General features: G+C 39.4%; 1 protein-coding gene across 1 annotated transcript in view; it reads left to right on the forward strand.

The window, feature by feature from the left end:
- The first annotated feature begins 14 nt into the window (after positions 1-14).
- ASB7 (ankyrin repeat and SOCS box containing 7) overlaps positions 15-10,373 on the forward strand; it is a 41,883-nt gene continuing 31,524 nt past the window's right edge. The window contains 5 exon segments of the mRNA XM_002922671.3: positions 15-540; positions 703-797; positions 7,814-7,932; positions 9,866-10,003; positions 10,005-10,128. Of these exon segments, the coding sequence (XP_002922717.1) occupies positions 9,917-10,003; positions 10,005-10,128 (211 nt within the window). The 5' untranslated portion in view covers positions 15-540; positions 703-797; positions 7,814-7,932; positions 9,866-9,916.

A 10,373-nucleotide genomic window follows, 5' to 3' on the forward strand; every position in this document is an offset into this window, starting at 1 on the left:
CCCACCCACCCACCCCGGACCTGGTTTACGGCTCCGGGCTCAGGCTCCGATGCGGCCGCTGATTGGCTGCTGAAGGCTTGGTCCCATCCCAGTGACCCCAAAGTGCTGGAGGGAGGGGGCGGGGGTGGCCCAGTGCAAAGTGCATCCCGAAAGCCCCCTGCCTGGAGCCCCCGCAGTTGGCACTTCGGACCCTGTATGACCCGGGACCTCGCTGCCCCGAGACCTCCCGTGTGCCCCCGTAGCTGGGAGCCTCCGGCCCGGAGCGCGGCAGCCCCTGCTCCGAGCCCTCAGACCGGGGCTGCCCCCCCCACTCGAGCCGGGACTTCCTCCCTGCACCCCTGCCCCGAGGCTGCCCGGCGGTCAGGACCGTCTCCCCAGTTCTGCTCGACTGTCCGGATGCTTGCCGGGCTGGGGCCGTGAGCACCGAGAAGGATCAGGAACACTCGTGTCCGGCCCTGCTTGGAGTGTTTGTTCAATGGAGAAGTTGGTGAGTGTGGAGAAGGCTGAAAGGAGGAAGAGAAGCAGCAGCTGAGGAGACAGGTAAAGTCAGTTACCTCCCCCGAGGGGAAGGGGGCGGGCTGGGAGAGAGAATCACTGCTTCTTCCTGTCTGCCCTTACCACTCTTCTTTGCTACCCCTTCCTCAGAGCCCCCTCCTCCTCGCCCCTGGGTCACTGCACCACTCACTGGTTTCTGCTTTCCAGGTTTGAACTGGCTAGAGAAGACGATAGAGCAGGAAGGGGTCAAGCCACCCACCAGAGAAGCAGCAGAGAGCCTCTGACCAGCATCCTCTATAAAGGTAATGAGCCAGACCTCCCCTCCCCCATTGTTTATTCCTGGCCCCTACCTCATTAAGCGTTGCTTTATTTTCAGTGTAGTTACCTGGAAATGTAACTCTTTCCTGGCACCCAGTTTCCCAGAAAAAACAAAACACTGCCTGTGCCTGATCCTTAAGATTTTAATTAATAACTGCTTTATCTCAGAAATATATTTTCCCCTTTCTCTCTGTACGTTGTGTTTCCGTTTTCTGCATTATCTCTCGGTACGCTGTACCACTTACCCTGCTCTGAGACTTTGAGACCTTTTTGTAGCTCCCCCCCACCTTACTCTCATGGGAATTCCTCAGTTCCTTGTTAATTGCTTGGTAATTCTGAATGACTCTGCTTTTTAATTAAACCACAATTTTCTGTTTTCCCCTTATGTCTTCCTATCACCTTTCCTCTACCTCTATCAGAAAATCTTTTGAGTTAACTAACTGACAAGGGTTTGGTAGAGGAAGGTACAGTAATGGCTTGAAATTTATGAGTTTCGGAAAATAATGTGACTTTTTTTCTAGTGGAATCTGTGTACCTGGATAGTGTGGATAGTTTGAAAGCAGAATTTGCCCCTGAAGCACTTGAATATAATTAGCTCCCGTGGCTTTTATGTGTTTCTGTGTGACAGATGTGGATGGATTTTGAAACTGTTATAAAGATAAGTAATATTTGTTACACCATTGATTTTCTAGAACTTAAAAAACTTTTTACAATATTATGTTAATTATTTGACACTCAGGAGTGTGCAAGCACAGGAATGTTTTGGTGTGTTTAGAATTTAGGGCTTTATTTTTGCACTCTTCATAGATGAGATTTTTCATTTCAAAACCCTATAATAATTTATTAGGTTGAAATATAAGCACCTCATTCATATGATCACATTTCTGCTGCTGCCTCTGAAAATGCACTAAAGGTAAGTTTAGGACATCCATATAATTCCTAAAGAGGGAATATGATCAGGGAAATTATATGAGTTAATTCAGAAGTTAGTCAAGTGAATGACTTCTCTGCCATCCAATAACAGGGGTATAAAGTGACTGGTTAATCTCAGAGTTATTTTAATATCTCAGATTGTTTAGGGAATTTCAGGTACAAAGAAGTACTTAAAATAGCAGAAGTTGTTAGGAAATTTTTGATTTACTCTGTTCCACTGGACTTTCTGCCTTCTCCAAAAATAATGTCTTTCCTGATTCTTTTAATTGTGAAGACATTACTAAAGATACTTCTAAGTGCTCTGAGGGTTTGTGTTTTTCTTGAGACCTGGAACTTGACACCAAAGGGAGAGTGTATGCTACTGAGTGAGACTGAAAATCAGTATCTGGCAGTCACTGCTCCCATGGTGAACATTTAGGGCAGCCTTTATATAGGGCCCACTTCATTTCAGTAAAAGCTATGCTGAGGTCTATCAAGTTAAAGGCAATTTTCTTCATTTAAATAAGCAAATCACCAGAGAGATGCCTAATGATGACTTTAGGAATTTTTTTTTTTTTAATGCTAACATATTTTAAGTATGTGTTTAAGGTAAAAATGAATTCTGTATTTTCTGTTCAGGCCTTCTCACTTAAATATTTTTTCTACTTTAGATAGAACTCTAGCGTGTTTTCATTTGCAAGGGGTGTTACCACCTGAGATGGTAAGAGAGCGGGTCTGTGGCAAGTCAAGCATGGAAGGTACAGAAAGGACATTGCTTTCTCCTGGTTGCCATCCAGATTATTCTCATTGCTTAAATATTTCATTGATCCCCTCTCAGCTTTTAACAGTTTTTCTAGGATTAGGGTATATATATATCTATATATATATCTATAGATATATATAAATTGTTGGTATTGGTTCCAAATACTAGCATGACTGAGAGTGTTTGGTCTAGGTCATGCTGAACATTTAAAACATTTAATTTGGGTAATTATTTACCAACATGGACAGTTAGATAGTTTACATTTTTCAACCCGGTAGTTAACTTTGTCTGAATTCTCTTGCCAGGTACATGGGTTTTTAAAGAAAAAAAAAAGGTAAAGAACCCAATTTATTTGATAACCAAATACAGATTTATAGTCACATAGGGAGAATAACTGATTTTAACTGAAGATCTTCAGTGATGTATTTTGAGGATGCTTTGGCTCCATAGTTTTGTCTTTATACCTGAAGTGATACCGTTCAGAATTGCTTAATATTATGCTATATATAATATCTATTTTCTTTGCACTTAACTTTGATAACATAGAAATTCATACGATTCCCAAAAAGTCTAAAGTCAGATAAAGTTTATATAAGCGTACCTGATATCTGACTGACAGCCTTTCATGTCATTCCCAACTGAAGACACTCCCTAAGTAGAGAATGATTGTCTGCTTTCTTGCTAACTTCCTCAGTATTGACGTGAGGCTGCTAAGATGATTGTGCCAGACGTGAGTTATTAGGGTAATATTGACAAGAACTCCTCCTTTACAATACTTGTGATTTAAACCTTGAGTGGAGCCTGGATTAAGTGAGTTATACAATTTCCTCTCTTGCCTCTTCCACATTCCATGAAAATGGTTGGTTTTTCCTGCTGGAACGTATGAGAATTGTAGATAAGTCGTGCATGATAATACATCCTTGTGTTACACGGAGGCCCAGCAATTTGGAGGAAATATGAATGCCCTTACTTGTTCTAGAACATAAAAGCCATGCTAACTATGTGGAGTGATACTAAAACACACTTCTACTTGATTTTGGGTTGCAAGCTCTTGATCATACAAATAGTGCTGTTCAGTATAGACCTCAGTGATGTGGCATGCTTTGGGCCTTGTGTTCCTGCAGCCATCTAGGACCTGTGAGCCTGTGACGGTTTTTTTTCTCAGAGCCACTATCCTTGGAGTTGCTGATTTTATTTTCATACCAGCCTGTATCTCTGTTTGCTCTACAAAGAAATGCTTATTTCCTTTTTTGAGTAGCAAGCTGTTATCTTGTTTCTAGTTTGTGTGAAATCTGAAAGCACAGTTCTAATTTGTATCACTTAATCCAAAAATGTGTGGACTTTTAGTGAAAATAATATGCAAAAAGCCATTAGAGACTAATCATTTATGCCAGAGAAAAATGGGGACATGTGGCATATCTGGTGAAAGTTTTATACAATTTTAGACAGGTCTTAACTGTATTTTGTTTTATAGTTATTTTACGCTTCGCTCTGTTCTATGAATATAAACGTCTTTTAATTATGTGAAGCAAGAAATTTGGTTTCAACTTAATGCAAGTTCACTTGGCATCTTTATGGAATTTAGTGGTAACATTTTAATTCCTAAATTTATAGTCTAGTATGGTCAACAGTGTAAAAGCTCAGAGGCCTGAATGGTTTTCCTTTGATACCGTGTAGGGTAGAAAAAGATGGGTTCATAAAATTTAAATACACTATTCAACACACTATCCCATTATCAACACACATTCACCAAACAATCCCAACACACATTCCCCAAAATGTGTTCCCGCATTGGGGAAGTGGCTCATTTTGATACGTAATTCTGAAGTCTTCCTTGTTTGAATGTTTTTTTTTTTCTCTTTTCTGACTGAAACCTGAAATGGAATTTCTAAGATTGCACCCTCAGAATTTTAGTCATTCTGAGTCATTAATTTAAAACAACTCACATTTACATATATTTCTTTAGAAAATTGCCTCCATGGCCATATTCTTTCATTTTATAGGTGACTTCCAGAAGCTCTCAGATTTTCGAACTTCCACATGAGGGGAAATAGACTTTTTTCCAATCTCATCTCTGGACTTCCTCTGTGATTTTTAAGAGACACCTTTAGCACTGGATGGTGTATTTCCTTTTTCGGTTCAGTAGTCTTTTAAAAAAAATTTATTCACATGTGGATAGCTAAATTCTGTTAAGTGCAAACTCGCATAACACCAAGATAAAATTTACTACTTGTCTCGTGCCTTCGCTATTATAATGGATATTTTGGTAATAAGTCATTGCCCTTCAAAACTTAAGGGATACAGCTGACAGGAACTAAGTGTCTATTTTTTCCAGGAAAGACTGATGCATGTGAAGTGTGCTTTTTTGGTTCAAATCTATGGTTATTATTTATAGCACTTAGTATTGTCAGAAAAGAGAAAAATGATCTTAACATTTCTAGGTATATTTGATTTATTTTAAGTATGCGGAACTTTCCTTTTTTTTTTTAAGATTTTATTTCTTTGAGAGAGCAAGAGTGAAAGAGAGCACAAGTGGGAAGAGGGGCAGAGGGAGAGGGTGATGCAGACTCTCCGAGGAGCAGGGAGCCCGATGTGGGGCTCGATCCCAGGACCCTGGGATGATGACCTGAGCTGAAGGCAGCCGCTTAACCATCTGAGCCACCCAGGTTCCCCGAGAACTTTCTGTTAAAGTTCTACCAAGAGGTAACACCAGTGGCCGAGGCTCAGCAGTGTGCCAAACACACGTCATGCACTCAGTGGACTTTTCATTTGTCTGAGTGAAGGAGCCCATAGAGCATTATCACGAGTTACTGTGGTTTGTGCACCTTTCTTGTTGAGAGAAAGAGTCACTTCATCTTTTAATGCAGCCTTTTCTTGATATTATTAATAAATTAATAGCATTTCGTATTCTCCTCCGCTCCCACCTTGCATGTCCTCCTCCACGCATACCCCATCTGCCTCTGGGTAAGGGGCCACGGGTAGATGGAAGACAGTAAGAACAAGGATTCTTAAAGGCTTGAAACCGTGGACGGTCATCTCCACTTCTCTTGGGAGGCAGGGGATACCAAGGACACCCTTGGAAATAAGGTATCCAGTGGTGTTGATTTTTGAAATGTAGCTCATGTAGAAAGTAATCACCTGTTCATTTGTGGAAAATGCTGGAGGCTCATCATTGGAGACCTCAGTTTGCATTTTTTAAATAGAGTTTTTATTTTAGTATAGTTTTGGATTTATATAGAAAACTATTTTATAGAAAAGATTCTATAGAAAAACATGCACAGATAGTACAGAATTCCCATATACTCCACACCCAGTTTCCGCTAACATCTTATATCATAGATGCATTTGTCACAGTTAATGAACCAACAGTGAGCATTATTATTAATTAAAATCTATATCATAATCAGGTTTCCTTAGCTTTTACCTAATACCTTTCTTCTGTTCCAGGATCTCATCTAGGACACCACATTACATTTAGTTATCTTGCCTCCTTAAGCTCTTTTTGGCCGTGACAGTTTCTCAGACTTCCTTGTTTTTGATGGCCTTGACATTTTGAGGAGTACTGGTCAGGTATTTTGTAGATACCTGACCAGGTATCTCAATTGGAATTTGTCTGGTATTTTTCTCATGATTAGACTGAGGTTATGTGCTTTGGAGAAAAAGATCACCAAGGTAAATTGCCATTCTCATTATATCATACTAATAACATGACTTGGCACTGCTGCTGTTCACCATGATCACTGAGCTGAGACAATGTCTTTCAGGTTTCGCACGATGAAGTTGCTCTTTCCCTCCCTTTCCGTGCTGTCCTCATTGGAAGGAAGTCGCTATGCATGGCCCACACTAAAGGACAGGGGAGTTATATTCTACCTCCTTGAGTAGGGAGAATCTACGCAATTCTTTGGAATTATGCACAGATTTTGTTTCTTCTCCCCTCCTTTATTTATTTATTCAAAGAGTGATAGCAATATGGGCATATCAATCTTCTATACTTCAGGTTAGACTCCAGTAGTACTTGAATTATTGTGTTGAAATTGTTCCATCTTGGCTACTGAGAGCTGTATTCATTGGCTCCTGTGTTCCTGTGACATAGCCCCATCACTGCATTTTTCTTTGAGCACTTCCTTTTTGGCACAGTGAGATGCTCCAAGCTCATATTGTATATTTCTTTTCTTGCCCCTCTCTCAGAATTGGGCATTTCTGTAAGGATAGTTCCGCATTTTTTGCAGCTTGCCTTGTAGGAGTTGTTCTGATCATGTCTAATTCATTTTTTTTTTTTTTAGAAATGATAGGCAGTTTTAAGTCAGATATTATTTCCAAGTGCATCTTGGTCAACTCTTTGGCCTTTAGAAGTTTGACAAGGGAGAAGAAGGTGTGGAAAAAGGAAAGGGTCCAAGTGGACTACCCTAATTTGGGTGGGTTGAAAATTCTGGTGCACACCCAGGAGCACCTGTGACTGCCAGTCTTCCCAAAAGCATGTCAGGTTGCCAGGTCACCTGACCTTTCCTGTTTAAGTGACACAGGGCTTAGCACACCCACCCCATGGGGAAGGGGTGGCAATTTTCCCAGTGAGTAATTCCTAGAGTGATTCTAGTGTAATGTGTGGAACTTAGCGTGTACTCTTAACCTTAGTGGAATTCACAGACCTAGGATTTAATTTACATGGAGAAAGGCCCTTTTTCTTAAAGTTGTAGAGAAATGTTTTTTTTAAAATTCGTGTGGGGAACCCGGCAAGAAATGCTGTTAATCTTTTACCTACTTTGATGTAGGCATAAAGGAACAACAATTTCAAAATGGTTAACGTAATGCTTTTTGGGCATATGAAGTACCAGCATTTAAAGACATAATCTCCTTTTAGTTGTCATAGATTCCATTTTGTCCCTGGCCGCCTACTGTATTGAATGAACACATACTTTCATTTTTATCCTGTTTAGAAAGAGCAAGCGCCTACAGTGTCAGTTAAAAAGTAATTCAGTTGAATCAAGTCTGAAAATATATTCTGAATAGAGCAAAAAAAATAAAAGGAACCTGTGTTTGTATCCAAATACCAAATGTGTGATTTTTTTTTAAATTATCTTTATTTATTTACAAAAAACTGCCCTTTTAGGGGAAAAAATTCCTGAAAATAAACCGTAGTCTATACCAGTTTGGAGATTAACATAGGTACCAAGATGATTTTCTTGAAGCATTGATCTGAGTTCTTTCTCTGCTCTGTAAGTTTGTTATAAAGTGCTAAAATTTAAGCTTGTCAAAAAGTAGACGGTGCAGCAACTCTGACTCTTTATTATTTTGAGGAATCTTCCCATAATTGGTATTTGTTTTTAGGTTAAAGCTCACTCACGCCGCCATCTGGACACACTCCGAGCCTCCTCCTCACGATGCTGTATGTGCACAATGGTTATTAGGCAATCCACGTATCAGGAGAAGGGACGTTCTTCCATAAGGTAGGTGACTGAGGGTCATTGGTCATCTGTGCAGTTCTTGCTTTTCCTTCGAATCAACTAATGTATACGACACACAGCATTTGCTAAAAGAAAATCCAGGTTTGCTTTGACATTGATTGGATCTTGCATAGTAGACCTCATTTAAGTGCCAAAATAATTGTCTCATTTTTTTAAAAAAAATCTGAAGCTGATTGTTTTGAGCACTTAGTAGTAGTTTTCATTAATTTCTTCTAACGGTCTTCAACATCTTGTCTTATAACTCTAAAAACAAGCAAAAACCTATTCCAAAACGATTTTGGAACATCCGCTGGGGTTGTTCACACAGTACGGAAGATGCTAGAACAAGGCTATTCTCCCAATGGCCGGGATGCTAATGGCTGGACCCTGCTTCATTTCTCTGCAGCAAGACAGGAGACTTGATTTTAGTGTTGATTGAAAAAGTAGTTGAGTGAAGAGATAAGGGGGAAATCATGTTTATTAAGAAAACAAATTGTCAGGAAATTTCTCATTTTAAATTTTGTTACTTAATAATAATATGTAGGAGTTTAAAAATAACCATTTTTCAATGTACAAAACAACATAAGATACTTGATTTTACTCTTAAGCTGTGACGATTTGACCTAGGTCAGGCTTAAGTTTACCTTTGTACAATATATAACGAGAAGTTTTACAAGATAAATTATTATTGGTAACAAGATTATCCCAAGATGTCTAACCTACATAGGAGACCAAAATGTCTTTAAAGGACTTTATCACATAATTTTTTATTTTTAGAAATGGAAGCCTACTAATTAGAAGATGAGTCTAATCTATTCCTTAAAATTAGCCCAGATGGAATGGCTTTTTAGAAGCATGTTAGTTTAAGCTTCTGTAAGCTTCTGTAAAGCTTAAAAATGCACTGCCAAAGTTTTTGCACACACATGTGTACGATGCCACTTTTCACCAATTCAGTTTGGACTTTTCTTCTTCACAGGAAGGAGATCTCATTTTATATTGAGTCTGAGTGCACACCTCTTTTGTGATCTATTAGAGAGTGCAGAAATTCAGTACACTCCTTTTTCTTTAAAATGATTTTTTTCATGTGGTGAGTCCACAGAATGTTTCAGTTCTTACAATGTTCACATATTTTGTGTGATCTTGGTACTCTGCAAGAGTCAAACTTCTGGAAAACAAATTAGTAGAAAAGATATGTGGCAGAAAAAGAGGGGTGGTTAATCGTGCATCAAATAATAAAGTAGGGAGGAGAGAAAGAGAAAAAGAAATAAACAAAAGAAAATACATGTTATCTGTGCATTTTACTTTAATTCACCCCACCTACTTCCCCTTCCCCCTCCCTCCCCAAACCTTTCGCCCTTTAGGGCTAAAAATAAAATATTGTTGAAATACTTTAGGACTCACCTAAAGTTTTTTACTTTTTTTTTTAACTGCTTTCTCATAGTTAAAGGTCTGTAGTCTTTATAGTCTATGAATTGTCCACTTGTCCATAGTCTGCCAGTTGTCCACGTGAACTGTCCCTGTTCACTCACTAATCTGTGATAGAATCCTTGAATGGTTTATAACTGTGCATGAGGGAAATCAAACCCATCCAGCTCCTCTCTTGTCTCCCATTTTCTAGCTGTCCAGCGTCATCTTCCGTTATACCTGAAATAATGCTGCTACGTTCATGAGATCTTTGCTTTGAGTTTTCAAAAGACTACAGAAGAAATGTCCTGTTTCAGCAATTTAGAGCTTTAAGCCTGGCTTTTTGTTTGAAATCTTTTGTAATCTTAGGGAAATTTGGTCATAACAGGTGCATGTTACTTAGCTGTAGTCGGATGAACGGTCATTACTCAGATTTACACAATTTAACAATGGAAAATTCTATGCCATTTAACAGACACACCATGAGGAGCCACGTATTCTAAATTTCTTGTATTCTTGCTTCCCCTCAAAGGCTGTTCCCGGTGACCTAATGAATCCTTTGTAAAAAGCAGACTCCGCTAGGATGTTACACCACCATTGTCGAAGGAACCCTGAACTCCAGGAAGAATTGCAGATTCAGGCTGCAGTGGCCGCTGGGGATGTTCACACAGGTACGGAAGATGCTAGAACAAGGCTATTCTCCCAATGGCCGGGATGCTAATGGCTGGACCCTGCTTCATTTCTCTGCAGCAAGAGGGAAGGAAAGATGTGTTCGAGTATTTCTAGAACATGGAGGTGAGTTTACCAGAAGCAAACTTTTCTTGCCAAGGGCAGACTTAAATTCTATTTAGTTTAAAATGTATGTGCCCATGTATATAAAACATTTAACGCTTGTCTTTGGTTAACACCCAACTTCTTATTCTCGCCTTTGTGAAGATTTGTTGCAATTATGGTGAGTTTTTTTTTTTTAAACCAAATTGTTTAAAAGAGCAGTCTTGTGAATGTGCTTCCCACCCACCCCCCGCCTCCCGTAACTGTAT

This window comes from Ailuropoda melanoleuca, chromosome 9, assembly GCF_002007445.2.
Source record: "Ailuropoda melanoleuca isolate Jingjing chromosome 9, ASM200744v2, whole genome shotgun sequence".
In the NCBI taxonomy this organism is placed as follows: Eukaryota; Metazoa; Chordata; class Mammalia; order Carnivora; family Ursidae; genus Ailuropoda; species Ailuropoda melanoleuca.